At 46.0% G+C, this 18989-nt stretch overlaps 1 protein-coding gene across 9 annotated transcripts in view; it reads right to left on the bottom strand.

Moving 5' to 3' along the window:
- Window positions 1-18989, bottom strand: part of birc6 (baculoviral IAP repeat containing 6) — a 110977-nt gene that overhangs the window by 42593 nt on the left and 49395 nt on the right. For all 9 annotated transcript variants that reach the window (XM_015362782.2, XM_069179939.1, XM_015362783.2 and 6 more), the window contains exons 49-63: window positions 18062-18256; window positions 17329-17529; window positions 16641-16920; window positions 15662-15918; window positions 14980-15088; window positions 14064-14285; window positions 13187-13970; window positions 12369-12512; window positions 10195-10324; window positions 7664-7795; window positions 7115-7276; window positions 6117-6290; window positions 3603-3799; window positions 2498-2798; window positions 1360-1577 (exon numbers count right to left, since the gene is read on the bottom strand). In XM_015362782.2, the coding sequence (XP_015218268.2) occupies window positions 1360-1577; window positions 2498-2798; window positions 3603-3799; window positions 6117-6290; window positions 7115-7276; window positions 7664-7795; window positions 10195-10324; window positions 12369-12512; window positions 13187-13970; window positions 14064-14285; window positions 14980-15088; window positions 15662-15918; window positions 16641-16920; window positions 17329-17529; window positions 18062-18256 (3506 nt within the window). The remainder of the gene's footprint in view (window positions 1-1359; window positions 1578-2497; window positions 2799-3602; window positions 3800-6116; window positions 6291-7114; window positions 7277-7663; window positions 7796-10194; window positions 10325-12368; window positions 12513-13186; window positions 13971-14063; window positions 14286-14979; window positions 15089-15661; window positions 15919-16640; window positions 16921-17328; window positions 17530-18061; window positions 18257-18989) is intronic.

Below are 18989 nucleotides of genomic sequence, written 5' to 3'. Positions count from 1 at the left end.
GGCCAGCAGGCATTTAATGCCTTCCTCTTTCCCTTGTGGGGCATAAACTATCTTTGCTTACAGAGAAGCTGTAAGCTTTGCTTACATTGTCACTTTGATCTCAGGAAATCAAGCAAGATTGAAACAAATAGAGGATGCTTCTGAGGAGACTTACAATTGTGGCTCAGAGGCAGTCTGGTGCCTGTGCCTTATTTGAGAACGGTTGCAAAACAGATAAATCTAGACATGTGGGGCACCACATTTTACTGCTGTGTCTTGTACATAACTTGGATATAAATCCTCGCCTTCCATCATTCACTACTGAAATGTTGTGGGTTTTCGTTTTATATTTTTCAGAATGGAATTAACTCGTTTCTTTGCAGCCCACAAGCAAAATGCAGTTTCCCACCTGGATCATTCCTCCTGCTTGCTTTATTGTTTCAAACAGAGGCTGTGCTGCATGCAGAATTAGCTCAGGGTAGAGCTTTTAAGAGAAAACAAAGTGTTGTTTTCGATAATAAAGGAATGTGCTCTGTTTTGAAGGTCATCTGGATTACGGATTGTACAAATCACACTGATATACACTGATTTTGTGTACAAGTGACATGTTATATTCTGCCATTTGTAAAATGCAAAAGACATTTGCTTGTAAATTAAACCACACCTTGTAAGTGAGCTCTTATCAGGTCTCAGAAGCTAAGCAAGGCTGGCCTAGTGAGTAATGGGAAGGTAGTCCTCCGAGAAAGACCTTTAAGTGGTCGCTGCCATAAGTGATGTTAAAAAACTGGTAGGTGCTCTTTCCTCCGGAGCAGAATTTCCACATCAGAGTTCCAGTATCATGGCCAGGGACATGTTAAATGAAGTCTGAACTAGTCACCATAGATCCACTGGCGCTGCTCACAAGAGCAGGGGTAAAAGGATGAGAACTGTCCACACCCCCTCATCACTGGAATTTACCAGGGAAATGAACCAGATCTCACTGACGACACTAAAAAGCTCACAGAGGCAAGCAGCGCGCAGAGAACAGCCGGGTTGACTCAAGCATACCCGACACTGGGGGAGTCTTGGGGAGCCTGGCCCATTGGACAGCAGTGCTTGGGGTACCCCGGTCAGAGCAGATCAATGTCAAAGCACAGACACGTTCATATCAACCATAATCTGATATTGGAGGACCTTCCTGACTAGCATCCTGACTTGCATTAAAAATAAAATACAGCGCAACCGCCTGAAGTCAGGAGGAGAGAAACAGAGCTTTTGTTTTCCTGGTATGATAAACGTTTTTCTAACTGGGATGGTGGGAGGTTGGCAAGATCAAGATCCTCAGCAATTACCGTACCAGGATAATGTGAAAACAGATTGTTACCGTCAGCGGGAACTCACCTCTGTCTGGTTGGGACTTGCATTTGGCACTCTGGGGGCATGGTGGCTTAGGGCAGACAGGCAGGCCAGGATGAGATGGATGGCTCCGATCTCCAAAGCCATGCGCCTCAGGAGCACTCCATCATCAGTAGTCAGCGGTGTGGTGCTGAATAAAGTGCGCAGAACGTGGAATGGGAGGGTAGGGAGAACGTTGGCCGACGGGGACTGCAGGATGTGACCTGGTTAGAAAGAAACCTGTTAGCAAGCAAAGCAGGAACGAGGCAGAGAGCGAAAGCACTCTTAATGACTGCGCACTCACAGCAGGGTTCTACTGGCCAATGGTTATTACTCAACCATTAAACGGCACAAAGGCTTTCACTGCTCAAAGGGCCGGTGATGTTTTTTCCCCAACCTGCCATTCCTGTGCAATCCCACTTGGATAATACAGGAAAGTCAGTTCAGTTTAATTAGGGGCTTACCCATGTCCATATCAAAACTGCTGAGTGTGAAGTTTCTTCTTCCATTTATGGTGACAGCTTAGTCTTTTACATGACTTTAACTGTAAGCACAACGATACTTGTGATTCATCAAGTATACCCGCATTCTGCATAGCTGCATTCTAAGCACAACGACCCTGCAACTAATTTCAAGAGATTATACTCCCGCTACTGAAACTCCAAATCAGGGCACACCATTCACCCACGGTGCACATGCACCTGTAGAAATAAATGTGCAGTTTCTCCGTGATGTGATGTTTAATGACACATGCCATAAAACACAAACCATGCGTGCAATTTCCCTGACCTAAAACTGTGGTTGTTCAAGCTTAAATAATATTGGACCACCAATACTCATATGAAGACCACAAACCGCAAACACGAGAACTAGGATTTCCTTCTACACTCAAACCCTTCTTCTTCAGAAGAGCCTTTACTTGACTGGTTCTGCTCTTGACCCCTCTGCTCCTGCTGTATTCAGTGCCCCCATCTACTGTCTCCTCCCCCTGTGTATTCTCACTCTGCATATCCGGTGTATGTTTTTATTGTTGTTGTAGTTTGAAGGTGCAAAGGTTTATTATTATGATTATTTTTGCGCCTCCGGCCAGCTCGGAGGCAGCAGTTTCCTGCGCTCCCACAGCACCGCGCCGAGCGGCACTCACTGCCTTCTCCGTCGTCGGTGACCCCGAGGACCAGCCGCAGCAGGCACTGGGCATGCTTGCGCTCCTTCAGCAGCACCTCCGCGTAGCCCGGCAGGCGCAGGAAGAGCCCGAAGGCGGCCAGGGAGTGCGCGGGGATGGGGGACATGGTCTGCACCGCGGACTTGATGGGGGGGGGCTCAGCGGCGATGGTCTCCGGGGCCTCGTACACCAGCTCCCCCGACTGCTCGATGGTCACCCACTCAAACTGGTCGCTGTCCTTCGGTTTCTCCTGCGCGGCCGACGCCACCACAGGGGCGCTAACCTAGAGATTGGGAAAGGAAAGGACAACACAGTCAGGCTTCGGGCCTGGGTCTGTAGACTGCCTGTTCCTCCTCTTCCAGCAGGATGAGCCTGTTTATAACCAACGCTTGACCCCTGTGCACTAACATCCCACCAATATATTAAGTGAGCAAAAGAAGGGACTAATGCATGACTATCATCCATTATTATTATTATTATTATTATTATTATAGGTCCAGGGATCATCACCCTCTCAAGGCCAGCCTCGCTGGTGGTCCGTCTTAGACTTCATTCAAAAAATATTTTTAAAGTGAATATGCCAACAATGTTTTTTTCCTATGTTTAAGGAATGTGAGCAGACAAAATCCTCACTGCTCACAGATAACTCAAATTTAAACAAGAAAAACAGAAAATATGAAGGCTGTCCCCTCAAAACAGACCTTCCATTCATCTCATTTCATTGTAGAGTTTATCAAAGTGTCATTTTGGGCTTGGAGTTTTTTCTTTTGAGTTTCAAAAAAATAATGCAGCACTTGAGACAACGTAAAAAAAACATAAAACGGCAAAAAACAAGGGTTTATGAAGCCAAGCACCAAGCACTTAAGGAAAGAACGCCACTAAGATCAACTGGTTCCAGTCATATTTTCCTTGCCTCTGCTGCAGTGTGCAACATTCTCTTCTCAATTTCATTTGTTTTGATGGTTTAAATGAGTAACGCATTGCATTTAAAACCCAAACTTCAGAATGGACACCAGTTTAATCAGATGATGAAGTTTTTTACAGAAATGTTTCAACAAAACAGAAGATGAAGAAAAAAAGGACTTGCCTGTTGAATGACGTCTGGGTACAGCATTGGCAATCTCTCCGCTATGAGTGCCAGGCCGCCCATCCCTGCGAACACCTGCAGGGGCGACTGGATAGGGCTGGTCTCCAGCAGAGACTCGTCGATAGCAGCATCTATGCATTCCTCACCTGGGGTCATAGGCTCATCTTCAGGGCAGCTGTTCAGCATCTCCCCATGCTCTGCAGGAGACAGAAAAGAAGGGCAGTGTCTTTAACTGCAGGAGCACAACAAAACAGCACCGTGACTAGAGAGATATTCACAAAGAAAATATCACATCTTCAGTTTTTCCATTAGTCTTGGTCTAATGTCACAGCTTGTGCTTATTCAAAAGGTTTCAATGCTTACTTGTCGTTAATCCAGAGCATCTACATTGGTAAAAGCATCAGTGAAGTAGTCACTAGATCTTTCTCAGATCCAGTGACTAAAGTATTGTGGAATTTTAGACAGATTCTACAGATACTACTGTATAAATAAAATGTGTTAAATGCAATCATTTATTATATGGAATGTCTCTCAGAAAAGCATTCATAATATTCTCATAGAGGTGGGAATTAAGGCTACCGTTTGAACCTGGCAGCCCATTCCACATTCCTGTGATCAGGCCCTAATCAAGTTCATTAGGGAACAGTGGCTCACAAGCTTCAGGTTTTTAAAAATATTTCAAACACACTGAAACAGAGGCAGCATATCGAGAGACAGCGGTACACTGAAGCTCTGTGGATCCACCAGCTCCTGGAGTGCAGTGGTGCAAAATGCTCTGGTGGTGCTTGAAAACAATATCATTATAAAGAAATCTACATGCAGGATAAGAAAGTTCTGCTCTTTACTACCGATTATGAAGATAATATTTATTTACTGTTGCGCCACCAAAGCCAGCTACGGAATCCCCTAGTTAATGAGGCTGGAAAACTTCTTTGCAGTGTACATAACCACTCAGGTGCAAACAGCAGAGCCAGCTTGTGAGCATGAGTACGGACGCCTCCTCCTGTACCCTCTCACTCCCATGCCAGTTCCAAAGCCCTGTGTTTAGCAGGGGGGGGAAGCTGGAGTTCATCTGGTTGTCAAAGAGTTTTACAAAATGTAGTTATGGGGAGCACGTGACAGGCATGCTCCTGCCCTGGAGTTTCAATCATCTGGGGGCAGCGTACAGTATCCTCCCAGACAGAGGGCTAGTGGCACACCGCGGCCCTCGCTGGGCCTCCGGCCAGGCCGACCAGCACTGCTCCCACGCTCCTCCCCCAGAGCGAGAGACGGCAGGAACAAAACTGCTCACCGGCAGGGCACATCCTCCGACCGCCAGGAGGAGAGCCACCACGAGCATACTGGCAAATCAGGGCCTCAGCTGAGAAATCTAATCAGGCTTAAGCCATAAAAATGTGCAGCTGAATAAGGTGCCCAAGGTCAGCTGTTCAGGCAGGACAGGATGTCCAGGGAATGTCAGTGAGCTGCATGGAGAATTACTCTATATCTCACCACCTTCTTCCTGCTTCCCCTAAGAACCACGTCTCCCACCTCTACTACAGAATGTTAGACAAATTGCAATATTAACAGATTCTTAGAAAATTTTAGATTTTGAAATTATACTCTTGCCCACTAAAGAACAAAGCAGGAATACGAGGCAATCGCATCTGAATGGGCTTGTTTTTGGTTGCCCGGACAACGTTTTCACGACCGTAGCTGTAGCTGATTAAAAAGGACAGGACTTATCAATGAGGCTCCAAAATAACTCACGAGTGCAGCCACCCAGAAGATAAAAATATCAAAAATGCTAAAAAGTAAAAGTGGGACTAAAAAGAGATGTAATAAGCAATACAGACAAGAAACACAGTGCTTACCTAAGTGCGTCAGAGGGTGAGATGATACACATGCTAATTTAACTCTCATTTTCTTGTGGTGTCCATGTCAGACTGTCTCATTTAATTTGCTTTTAAGAGCAATTGCACTTAAATTAATAATCCAAATACTCTTACTTTTGAACTTTAGGTTCCATAAATAAAACACATGAGAATATCCGCATTTAATAACATAACATGCCACTGAAACACAATAGGATTATGGAAGACAGATACCAAGGTGTAAACATGAAATGGACTACAAAAACTAAACAGTCAGCTGACTTAAACAAATTTGTACTAAAGTAAAAATTACTAAAATAATACATTGACTTGTCAGAAAAAATACCTGACATGGGAACGTGTCCAGAGTTTTACAATTAAAAGGACTTAAGTGCTTTTACGCTTGACATTTTCATGTATTTGGTTAAAATCGAACTAATAAGGCGCCCTGTTAGTATAAGGTGGATTCATATTAAGTTATTCATTACTGGCAAAGTCATTGCATAATCAGAAAAGGGGATTTGGCATGGAATATCTACAACAGTTTCAAAGGTTTAGCACCACCTTCAAGACACTTGGGTGAACAAGATTTTGAAGCTTTAAGCAGACCGCAGACTCTCTTTCAAGAACTTTTTGCGCAAACCAAATGAACGACAGCTACCTTTCTCCGTCCGGAGACGCTTGAAGGAGTCCGTTTTCGAGAGGCTGGGGTCAGAGATGATCTTGGAACCCAGTTTGACAGTTAGGTCTATCGATCGGTAGCCCTGAGGCAGCTTGCGGTCGTACAGTAAGGTTAACAACTGGGCGAGAGTCATCTCAGCAGGCAAAGGCTGACCTACAGAACACCACACAGGTAAAGAAGAGAATCTCAATCAACAGAAGTGTTAGGGCTCCTGTTTAAGAACTAAAACATCATGCATGATATGATACAAGTATTTGTACACAGTGGTACACAACCCACAATGGAAGCTCCAGGCACGCTTTTGACTTGTCCTCCGCCCACCATTCTCCAGTGGAGGGCCTTACACTCTGTGCACAGTCAACAGCAAGGCACACCCCAAATACACATGGGTACCGAATGAACATTTTAGAGCCCAAGAGAAACTAAATGTTCTAACATTATACAAAGGTAAACACGGGGGGTGAAAAGCTAAGCCACTCATGTATTTTCTTCCACAGCACGTATTTCCTTGCATGCAACATTCAGTAAAGGCTCCATTACTGACCGAACTGAACATTAAAAACAGACAGTCAGCTTCTTATACTAAGACAACTGTGGTCCTTCTCCGGACATCTGGCTCTAAATGTTAGCGATGAGAGAAGGAGAGCAGCCAACTGTCCTCTGGTTACGATATGCAATAATATCAAGACATTAAGACAAAATGTATGCAGGTTTCCTTTGATTGCAAGATCTTTCTTCATTCTTAGAAAAAACAAGTTGTTCAGCATATGTATCACAGATCCCCTCCTCACCTACTGCTATATAGCTCTTTTCAAACTGTATTCACTACAGTACGGTCTATGTATAACTGCCCTTTTTCAACAGTAAACGGACCGGGTCAACAAAGACAGCTGGTTTGCCGTGTCCACCTAAGCCTAAGAAAGCAGCTTCTCTTGAAGTAAAATGAGAAGGCAGGGGCCTCCTGCATGAGAACCCACCTGGGAGCAGCTTGTGGTAGAGGTGAAAGACAGGAACGCTGATGGTCTTGCTGGAGGACTCCACGCCCGCCGAGGGGGTGAGCTTGTCGTTCATCGCTCTGCCTCTGCGGGACGGGGGCCGGGGAGGGGTGGAGACCGCTCTCTTCGACTGGGACTTCAGACCTGGAACACAGCAACCGCCTTCAAACAGTGCCCGCAAAAAAACGCACACGGGTAGAAGGACGAACTTCACATACTGTACGTGCATCAGAAACACAGGAAAACAATTCAGAGGGAGGGGTGTGGTAGCGCCCAGATAAGCACTCAAACAGAGGATGCTGAAAAAGACTGATGCACTTTTGAGCAACTCCACAACAACAGTAGCTACACATTCGACTTATGAAACTCAGTCAGGGAGAACTCTTTTAAGACATTAGGAGAAGGGGTTTCTGTCACCAGTTCTGGAATTATGCAGTGATATAGTACCGTTATGGGTTAGTACAGTTGCTTTCAGACTTCCGCCTGGATTCAGACACCAGAGAACAGTCTGGAAAGAGGGAGGCAGCACACCTGAGGCAACAACAACACTGTAGTTTTCCTGAAAGCCGTTGTCTGCCTTCATCTTCTCCTTCTCCTCGTGATTCCTCTTCTCCTTGTCTTCCTTCTGCTCATTGATCAGCTTGGCCGTTATGCTCGGGGTGTCTACGTTGCAAGAGTGTCAGGAAAAAGAAGAATCCACACAAGAGGTCAAAAAAGAGGTCATTTGACATGGCAGCGCAGCAGAGCAAACAGTGTGACAAGAACTCGTCTTTGCACAAGACTGAATTCTTTCAAGTCTTAGTGATGAAGCTGACAATTCTGTTTCATAATGGACGCGTGTTTTGAGGCAGTCGTCCCATGGGATAATGCACAGACACAGAACTTTCATTATAAAATCTAAAATCTCATTCTTACAAGTCTAGGAAAGGTTTGCTAAAGTTTACTAATCTAATATGTACAGTATCTATTGAAGAATAGGACAGCTAAAAAGTTATATTACACTTAGATAAAATGATCTAGTGTGGCAAAGTAGCAGAGTGGTTGGCATTGCGGCCTCACAGAGCTGGGGTGCTGGGTTCAATTCTGGACCTGGGGTGCTGTCTGTGTGGAGTTTGCATGTTCTCCCCAAGTTTGCATGGGTTGCCTCCAAGTGTCCCGTTTCCTCCCGCAGACCAAAGAATAGGTTAACTGTATATTAATAATAGTATATTGTATTGTATACAGTCCTGCACCCTTTGCTTGAGGGGAAAGGCTCCAGATCCCCTACGACCCAAAACTGGATAAAGTAATCAGAAACTGGAGGATAAAGCTTTCTCTTAAGAACAAGAGAAAGAAAACATTTCTCATAAAAGAGAGGTGGTATTTATCATCATTTCACACCGAGTTTACATTGCACGTCTCCATGCTCCAGTCCAATTATTACCAGAGATCCACAAGCTATTTTAAGTAATGACCTAACTGCCAGTGATGACATTCTAATGCTCCGCCACACAGACCATCAAAGATGTCACTCTAGGATAAAACAACAGCCCCCCTCTCCCTGTTTACAGACAATGGTTTAACATCACTACTTCCTCAAGGACCTGAAAGGAGAAACATTCATCACACAAGCACCGTCTGCGGAAAGAACTCAATCTGCCACCAGTTGCTAAATCTAGAATTTCCAAGCATTCACATCGCAAACGCTTGCCTCTGAGCTTATTGACCTTGACTAGTGGATAATGTCTAGAAAACATATTTATCTGACCAAGGTGTCATCACTCTCCAACATTCATATTCACTTCTATGTATAATGGCACTGCTTCAATTTCAATTTGGATGCTTTCATGGCTTTAAATTATGGGACCTTTGCCTCAGATTAAAAAAAAAAGACTTTAAATTTATTACAAAGCTGGTTCCAGAAGTGGGCAATTTATTTCTATAAGCCAGAATATTACCGTCGTTTATGAGGACTGCCAAAGGTAAATATACACCCAGTGTTTCTACCATATCCAGACTGCGATCCTGAGCCACAAAATGCAATTTTGGCGTATTTAATCTTGTCATCAGCATGTCTACCACTGGCAAGGAATTAAGATCTACAGCACTTCTGTAGCAGCACTACAAGGGCACTTCACAAGCAAGTACAAATTTATTTATAGCCACAAATTTGGTATATTAGGAAATGCTCTTCTAAATGTTGTTAAGTATTATGATAAGAATTAATCTTCTGGCCATTAATCACTTATCTCTTCTGCACACACCTGACAGCTAATATATTCAGCTAACACTACACTGCCCATAAGTGGTAAGATATCATCTCCATAGCAAGTCATTAGCCAGTCTGTTTAGCAATGAAGAAAAAAGGTGACAGATCAGACTTATTACTTTACTATTAATGAATTTTTTCCCCAGTCTAACATGTATAAGATATCACATGGTCTGTTAAATCATTCTAAAGGTTTGGTCAATTCTGATAGGATTTTTTTCTTCCCAATCTACAAAAAATAATAGTGACAGCTGTATTTGACGTAATAAATTGGTGCATGTCATTTCCTAGAGGGGAATGGAAAGATTTTAACCAATTGATATTCTCAAAAAGACCTGACAGGAGACGCCCTTGGAATGGCTCTGTTCCCACGACGCTGTGGAGCTTTCCTGCCTCAGATGGGCAAATGCATTAGCGAAGCTCCAGCTTCACACATGGGGCTTCTATGGCATGTCAATGAGGTTAAGTATTACCCTCCTACTCTAGGAGCTTATCACTGGAGGTCTGGCGCTGCTCAGCTACCACCTGAAGCCATTCAAGGACAGCTGGGGAGGGGTACATTTAAAAACAATACTGTTCAGCTGCTCTTATCAATAAGCAAATCCAGATGATAAAACAAAGGTGATTTATAAAAGACTGTGCACACAGGGAAACATTTACACAGGGTACTAGATTACATGCACAGAGGGAAAGAAAAGACAGCCCTGGGATATGAAAGACGAATTAAGGATCGCATGAATGCTGCCTGCCCCGTCCTGTACAGCCCTGCCATCTGCGCTGCCCCCCTCTGTACACGAGCTCGTGGGATACCTACCCGACACGCGGTCGAGGACTTCTGCCAAGGTTGTGGAGATGGGCAGGTGGAGGGTGCGGAATTTATGCCCGGCACCGTACATGGGGTGTTGAATCACATGGCTGGTGGCGTTAATCCTCCCCTTGTACAGCTGGAACAAGGGGGTCAGAGAAGAGAAAAGGTGTCAGTGGGACGATCAGGGGTATGGCTTAATGATATATAACAGGCAGGCTGACAGTGACAGAGAGCCCTTCGCCAAGCCCTGCTGTTGCTTTACATTCATATCTGACAGTACAATCAACATGATTGAAACATGTTAGGCCAACAGAATTTTAAACAGCATGGAGATGATGCAAGGAAACACCACATTGTGTCACGTGCAGCTATCTTCCATAACCACAGGGAGATGACTGCACATTACCTCAGGAGGTTAAGAATAAAATGAAATGCGAAGAAAAATTAGTAGGGTAAGGAAACAGCAGATGGGGAGAAACTACACCCCCAGGACACAGACAAAGGAATTTGCAGGGAGCACAGCAATTAATTATAAAAACTGAAATTGAATGACTAAAGATGGGTCGATCCAGAAGAATCAAAGAAGCCAAAACAAACCAGTCCAAGTAGGTGGAATGCCACTGCAGCTAGCCACTTATATCTTCCGTCTTCCACAACCTCCTGCTGGGGGTTTATGAAATATGACACAAGCTGTCATTCAGCATCGCTGTTACGTGTGCTTTATTCCTTATGACTGTTATTGTTGTTCCTACCTTGAGGCGACAGCCATTTCACTGGCAGTCACGATTCAAATGTTAAGAGTTCCTTGGGCGGCTGATAAATAAAAACTAAAATAAACTGAACTGCAGCCAAGCTGTCAATAATTTAGAGGTTGAAAGCACAATTCCTCTCACTGCTGCTTATTTAAGGTGGCTCTCCTGTAATGTGGTGCAGAAAGGCGATAAAGTACAGTTCCCCGAGGTAAAAAGAAAGAAATCCTGATCTCACAAAGATCAAACTGAACAGGGCAGACCCAGCGTGAAACAAAAATCAAGACTACACCAAACTGCAGTTCAAAATATTAGATTGGTTTATAATCACCGTACACTCCAAAGTACCTCTGTAAATCCACACTGAATCGCAAAAATCCATCTTCTCAGTGCAGCACTTACGCCATATAAAGATACCTTCTGTATGCAACACCCACACAGTCATAACAGATGAGCCTGTGAAAGCACTACAATTCCATGTGGACCTCACATTTGAGCCGAGACCACATAAGGCTAAATAACAGAGGTCTCACAGCTCCCGAAGCAGAGGTACTAATGACTTCATGACCATATTCATTAATTCAAACTTTGCTTTGGTGTCCATGACTGCTAAGTGCTGTATAGCAATGGACACAAATATAGGTACTGGCATGAACAAAACAGATGATTAATTAAAATACATGTATTTAATTTATATAGAGGTACAGGGTATGATTACTGTTGGAGACTCAAAAACCAAATTAAGAATGTGGAAAGCCGACTTTGTAAAGTTTATGATCTGAATGCACATAGCAGTGTCTAGATACAGAACATCACAAAACAGCAGTTGCTTCACTGGTGATTTTATAGCTATATTTTTCACTGCCGCACCAACACAACCCTACGAACAGCAAGTAAACAAGGATTTTAAAGACAATTAAGATCTATGAAGGAGTAAAGTGATGACACAAATACACCAGCTTACCATTATTTCTTTAATTGCTGTTTGGGGAAAGAAATGTCAAAGATGACAGCACGCTGTAATATAGTGAGAACTGCAGAGTTTGTCTTGACTGTAGCTTGGCCCTGCGACATCCCCCATGAACAGCGAAAACAAATGCTGAAGTGGTCACTAGTTATGACGTGTACTTATATAGTTGTGTAGTTTGTGACAAATTAAATGCCTTTTCTTAAACAAATCAAGGTCTAGCAGGTCTTGTCTTTCAAACCCAGATGCACTGACACAGCTCATCAGAGAAAACAGCGCCCCCTTGTGACCATCAAAGGCCAACAAACAAGCTTCGGCAACCCTTTCTTACCTCATGGTTTCAGTTTGGGCTTGTTTGGTTGACCAAAAACAAAAGCAATCCAACTCTAGACTTGTTTTCCCCATAGGTAAAGGCTCCAAAGGCACATCATCCAGACGTGTTTAACCACAGTGAAATGACTCACCGGACAAGGGGACTGCAGGAAGACTATGACCTTCTCATCCTCCAGCATCAGCTGCAAGAACAACCTGCGGATGAACCCGGAGATGTTCCCCGAGGTGGGAACGCTGCCCCGCTGGGGTGCTGACTGGAAGAGCTCGCACAATACCTGCAGGGAAACGTTCCGCATTAATCTTGAGCCACCAAAACAAAACCAGAATGGGGCAATTCACCCCTTCCAGGTGAGCAGGATGCACATCCATCCATTTTCTAACCGCTTCAGCCAATTCAGGGTCGCAGGGAAGCCAGAGCCTACCCTGGTAAGCAATGAGTACAAGGCAGGATACTCCCCTGGATGGGATGCTCATCCATCAAAGGGCATGCACACACACACTCGGGCCAATTTTCCCAGAAGCCAATTAACCCATCTATATGTCTTAGGACTGTGGGAAGAACCTGGAGCACCCATGCAATCGCAGATACCAGCCCAGGGCCAGCACTGAACCCAGGGCACCAGTGTTGTGAGGCAGCGTGCCATGTGTTAATCAACCATCTAACCCTAAAAACCCATGCCTTATGGGAAACTACTGAACTCCTGACACTAAATAACACATCTCAAAAGGTCAGCCATATTAACTAAATTAAAGCACTCTGGTCAAATGGATACTGACACCTTCCCAAATCCATTCCTGTCAGAACAGACCTAATTCTATTCCTAGCTAAAAAAAAGACACTGAACTGGATACGCATGTCATGCTGCTTTGCTAGGACGTTTATAGCATGAACACAGAGAATTCTGATAATGAAAAGGAGAGCACTGAAATGAGAACACCACATACTGACCTGAGCCATTAGCCTTTGATTATTTGGGTGGCAGGAAATGCACTGCAGGAAAAACGCCACAGTTGCGTTTTCAATTGCTGTCCTCTGCTGGGTGGTCAGTCCGTTTGCCCCCGCAGACGAGGCCAGTGAGTACCTGGAGCCCGAGGGCTGCGGGTTGGCATGGTGGCCCCCAGCGCTAGCACTGGAGTGACACAGCAGAAACAGCAGGGCTGTCCACAGAGGGTTCACCTCCGGCCCTCCCAGCCAGTCTTTCATCGCATGGCTGTTCCCCACATCAGTCAGGAAGCGGAGGACCGGGGCCACCAGATCTGCGGTCAGCGGCACTTTGTTCGCTGGATGCTGCAGGGAGTGGTGCCTCCGGTTTCGGTCAGCAGGAACGTCTGCGGAAGGCACCGAGAAGTCCGAATTGGACAGAAGGCCGCAACAGAAGCTAGCCAAGCTTCTGACCAGCAGAGATGGCAAGCCAGACTCCAGCAGCTGCTTGATGGCCTCGGGGGACTGGGAGGCCGCCGCCAGTGTGGCCAGCTGGGACTCCGTGAGCGCCACGGGGGCCTGCGCGTTCTTGGAGTCATCCGTCAGGCCCGCGCTCAGGTCCTGCTTCTTGCTGTCGTCGGTCATGGAGAGCCGGTGCTGGGTCTGGACTGGAGGAGGGGTGATCCCCATCCAGGCCATCAGGAGAGAGAAGTAGTTGGGATGGATGTGGCACATTGAGCACAGCAAACTGTCCACAGCCTTCTTCAGAACCAAGTTGCATTGCAGGGACATGGACCAATTGTACAACAACCTAAGAAATAAAAGAAGCATTCTGACACTCCGGCAAACATGACCAGCAGGAAGAAAACGGATGGAGGCCGGTGCTTGCCCCGTCCATACTCACTCAAACAGCTCCCGGCTGAGCAAAACCGGAAGGTCGTAATCCACAGGCAGCTCATAGCTGTGCCAGAGGATGGCAGCAACACAGTGCAAATGGGAAGGAGAAGGCATGAGCAGGCCGTACTCCCGGGAGGAGCTGCTGGGATTGATGTAACCCAGATGGCCACTTCTCTTCAGGGCTGCCACTCGGGAGGAGTCGTGCACCCACTGCAACAGGGCCTGGATTCTAGCGGCAAGCACAGGAAATTACAGGTCAGCTGGAACAGAGGCTGATACCAAGGGAGCAACTGGACCGGCACGATGAGGTGCGACCTGATTTCTGTTCTAAAGAGGTCAGAGGAGGGAAAACACCAGTTTGCCAGTTGCTGCCAAGCAGCAAGTTAGAGGTTAATTCCACCAGAAGAAGCGAGTGGGGGAATGAGAAAGAGAGAGCATCAATATGACTCAGACAGGGCAGATAAAAGGAAAGACGGTAAAATTGGCTGGTAGAGGTGAAAAGGGAGTAAAGTGATGGAATTCTGGGCAGCAGTGTCCAGATGAAGTATAGGAGGAAGCAAACGTTAAAAGAAGAAAACGTATAAAAAAATGAGTTATCCACTGAGTGCCTGGGGATCGGGTGGTGAACCTGTTTCTAATGTTTATTTTTGTCGTCTCATTTGAACAAATGAAAGCAATGAAACCTTGGCAACGAACAACAACTCATTGTGAAGGCACGCTTAAGCACAAAAATCCACACTCCGAAGAGCTGTTTGTAACCACAAACACTGATGCTCCACATGAACACAAGCACCAAGGAACTACAAGTCGGGACACAAGGATTTCTGTACTGTTTTTTAGAAAAATAATCTACGAGAACTGTGTTACTCAATCATATATAAACTCTATCATTATTTCCAGTTACACGAGAGGGAAGACCTTACCTGTCTTTTGTGCCAGGATCCTGTGTTGTTCCAAGCTGATAGAGGATGTCAATCGTCGAGTCAGAGGAAAGCCCGTTTAGCCTTCCAAAAAGCAATGGGCTATTCAGATCTACAAAACGACAAGATTAACAACAATTAACAAAAACCAAACTTCTTGATTTCTACCAAATATTTAAACAACTCATCCATTAACCTCTTCTTCCAATCCAGAGTTACAGGGGAGCCAGCACCTCCCCCAGCAAGCATCAAGCACAAGGCAGGACACACCCTGGACAGGATGCCAGTCCATCAGAGGGCACAGACAGACACGAATACACTCACATTCACACCTAGGGTTAAGTTTGGTAAAAGCCAATTAACCTAGCACTATGTTTTTGTACTGTACGAAGAAACTAGAGCACATGGAGGAAGCTCACACAAACATGCAAACTCCAAACAGACAGCACCCCAGGTCTGGTTTTGAACCCAGGGCCTCAGCGCTAACACTAACCACCATGCCTCGTGCTCACACGTGAAAAATGTTAAGTAACTAATGTTTACATGATATTAAATTGGGAAAAACAAATGAGTTATCTACTTAAGAATCTCGCGCAGACAGACTGTAAGCAGGAGGTGACGAGGAACGTGTTTCCAGCCACACTGTCACCAGTCTTTGCCTGCAGAGTGACTGAGGGGAACCCACCTGCGGGGTCGGTGCCTGACGCAGCGCAGTTCCGCAGAAGGATGTCTATGAGCTTGAGCCCGATCCTGGTGGACTGCAGGCCGATCTTCACCAGCACGGCCTCGATGTTGGGCGAGTGCATGCCGCAGTACGGGGACATGAGCAGGGCCGCGCAGGTCTGCAGGAGGTTGGCCGTGGGGGCGGCGGCGCTGGCCATCATGGACTCCAGGTCACTCACGTGAGTCAGGCAGTGGTGCAGAAGCCTCAGCCAGCCAATGCTAGAAGGACAGTGCACCAGAACGGTCAAGAAAACCGGCTAGGAAAGGCACCTCACAACAAGGCCAAAGTACAACCTTACTAACAAAACCCAGCACGTAGGGTGGCGTGGTGACACTGTGGCTCAGGATCTGCGCCTGTGGCTGGAAGGTGGCCAGTTCAAATCCAAACTCCGCCGGGCCCCTGAGCAAGGCCCTTAACCCCAACTGCTCCAGGGGCGCCATATAAATGGCTGACCCTGCACTCTGACCCCAAGTTTCTCCCTCCTCATCTGTGTGCCTGTGTGTCTCATGGAGAGCAAGTTGGGGTATGCGAAAAGACAAATTCCTAATGCAAAAAATTATATTATATTATATAAAATTATATATAAAGTGATCTCTCAACTGGAACTAATCCCTCCCCTTTTCTTAAAGAAGACCTAAAAACAAAAGGTTACGTCGTATTATGATCACAAACAAAAAAACATGACCACACTTTTATTTTGCAGGTGGTTGGTCCAGTGCTCACAGAAAAGTAAGAGCAACTCGAGCAAAGTAATGGATCTGACTGGAAGGAACACAGTGGAAAATCTCAACCCTTGTCAGTAAGAGATGAAGCACTAACTGGAGGGACAGGTAAAAGACTGTAGGAGGGCTGGAGTCAAGTACGCAGCCTTTTCCAAAGGCTTCGCCCCCTTGGTGTCTGCGATTCACCACACACCAGTCCCCTCCGCAGCCCGAATCACCTGGTTTTGGAGACCTGGTCCTCGGAAGGCAGGAAGGGGTTGTTGACGGTGGCGGAGGAGGTATTCCCGAAGGCGGTGAGGCCCAGCAGCTTGATCTGAGACAGGCCCAGCGTGCTGGCGTCCCGGGGCCGGTGCAGCCGCAGGCAGACCGCCGAAGCCACCTCCGCCTTCACCAGCTGGATCTTGATGTAGGTGAGGCCACTGGTGATGACAGGTGTGGACAAGGGGAGCATGTTCACTCCGTCCGCGCTGATCTCCACCGACACTGAAGAGGGGCAGGCTGCACCACAAACAACATGGAAAACCGTCAACCAAAGCTCAGTTCTCCCCTATCTTGTTTAATTTGCTCTTAACCACTTACACCTGATCTTAATTTTCTTTCTACAATGGCTCTGCACAAACCCCAAATACCATCATGCTCCACTTACCTTATTTGACTTCGATTCTCAACAGCCACTATGTCTTATTTATACTGTAGAAAATGCAGAGCATACTAGGGTACAGTAAGTGACTACCACATTTATCTAATTGCCTTAAGCCTGCTGAGCTGTCATGAGCAAAACAGAGCACTTTTTAAGCGTACAATGCACTATTCGCACAAAGACCCCTCTAAAGATCTCGGGTGGAAAATCTAGCCTCAATCCCAGAAGTCTTCACAGGAATGCAAGACGGGCAAGCAAGCGCTTACTAGCAAGCGAGGCGAGGTGTGGCTGGATGTGGATCTCCTTGAGCAGCACAGCGGCTGGGAGGTGGATGGTGAGGTCGCACCAGGCCTCCTCGGGCAGGAAGATGTAGGACCAGGCCGCAGAGCGGGCTCTCCGGTGGGGAGGGGTGGCCTGCAGCAGCACCTCCGCGGGCTGGGCGGTGGGGCTGCTGGAGGTGATCGTGCCTGCAAGACGCCAGCAAAACAGAGCACAGTTAGACAGGCACCCGCAAAGAGTGATCTCACTTCCATTCCGCATCACTCCTGTCCAACGTAATGTTCCTGCCATCTTTCCGTGCACAACATCCATGGCTAAACTCAATATACAAAAAGTCTCCATGTTTCACTTTAGAACAACAAACTGGCCACGTCGTGCTTCTGGCTTGCTCACTGGAAACAGAGCTAAGTGAGGTGATTATTTTTCTGAACCTCACGCCATGCTGGGGGCCAAAGACCGCTGTCAGATGAAAACAATGAAATACAAAGCAGAATTATCACTCCAGCAGCATTTCCGCCATCTTCCACCAACTCGCGCACACACGCCTGGAGCTCTGCCTGTCCCACCGAGGCCACAGCTCTGGCTGCATACAGGAGGCAATGAAACCTTTTTCGGAGATGCGTCTTTTTCTTCTCCTTAAAGAAAACTTCAAGAACTCCTCCTTGATTTCCGACCCCCTACAAACCCTGTAAAAATAAAGCAGTGGAGCTAAGTGCAGACCTAGCGGTGCAAAGTTGTGAAGCCCTTCTGCGTTGTCCGGTTCTGAGGCTAGCACTCGCGCCTTCAGACTGCCATCTCCCGTCTTGCCAGGGCCCGAGTCCAGGAACTTCATTATGGTGGACACCATGCTCCTGGCCGTGTTGACGATGGCGCGGGTGCTGGTCACCATGTTGTTGCAGATCAGCTGTACCCCACCTGAAGAGAGTCACACTGACCGATTAACGCAAACGTACAAATGATGGCAAAAATATTCCGAACTGAGCTTGGTTCATTGATGCCGACTTTTCACATGTGCAGAAACGAACGGACTTCCACCGAGTTTGAAATGTAAGTGTTGGTCTTAAATTGTTTTTTCAAGTTAATATTACAAATCCAAATTGTTTTATCACCTGATGAAAGCTAATGACACCTCAGCAAAGGTCTTTCCATTGAAATGTATCCAGGAAATGCATATTGTGTTCTGTAATCATCTCCATTTTTCCCCAATTGTCAATGTTCATAACGCTTCAAAACACTGCAAAGATGAGCCTCATTCCTAGGTTGATGAATGGAAGTGCCTGTTTTAGGACTGACACAATGCAAAACTCATGTTTGAAAGCTACCAAATATAGATTCGCCCATCCTCTAACCCAGCCCATAATGAACTTAACAGGTGTCAAGAGACACATAAAACAAAATGATTTAAAAGAATTTCCTGTAATTTATGTTTTTTTTCCCCAAGACCAATTAAAGGAAGCATGCCTACATGTTAAGTTACAGATTTTGAAATCTCCAATTTTTTTAACAGAAATTTTGTTTACATGTAGAAGCTCTGTAGCTGTTAAAAATATCCTGCTGCATTCAAAGCAGGCCGGACTGAACAAATTGCTTAATTCCATCATTAATTTCATCTGCATTTAATAATCCCGCATGTGACACTCGGAAGTTT

The sequence above is a fragment of the Lepisosteus oculatus genome, chromosome 17 (assembly GCF_040954835.1).
Source record: "Lepisosteus oculatus isolate fLepOcu1 chromosome 17, fLepOcu1.hap2, whole genome shotgun sequence".
Classification (NCBI taxonomy): Eukaryota; Metazoa; Chordata; class Actinopteri; order Semionotiformes; family Lepisosteidae; genus Lepisosteus; species Lepisosteus oculatus.
Note: the sequence above shows the minus strand (reverse complement) of the source record. Positions and strands in the feature narration are given on the sequence as shown.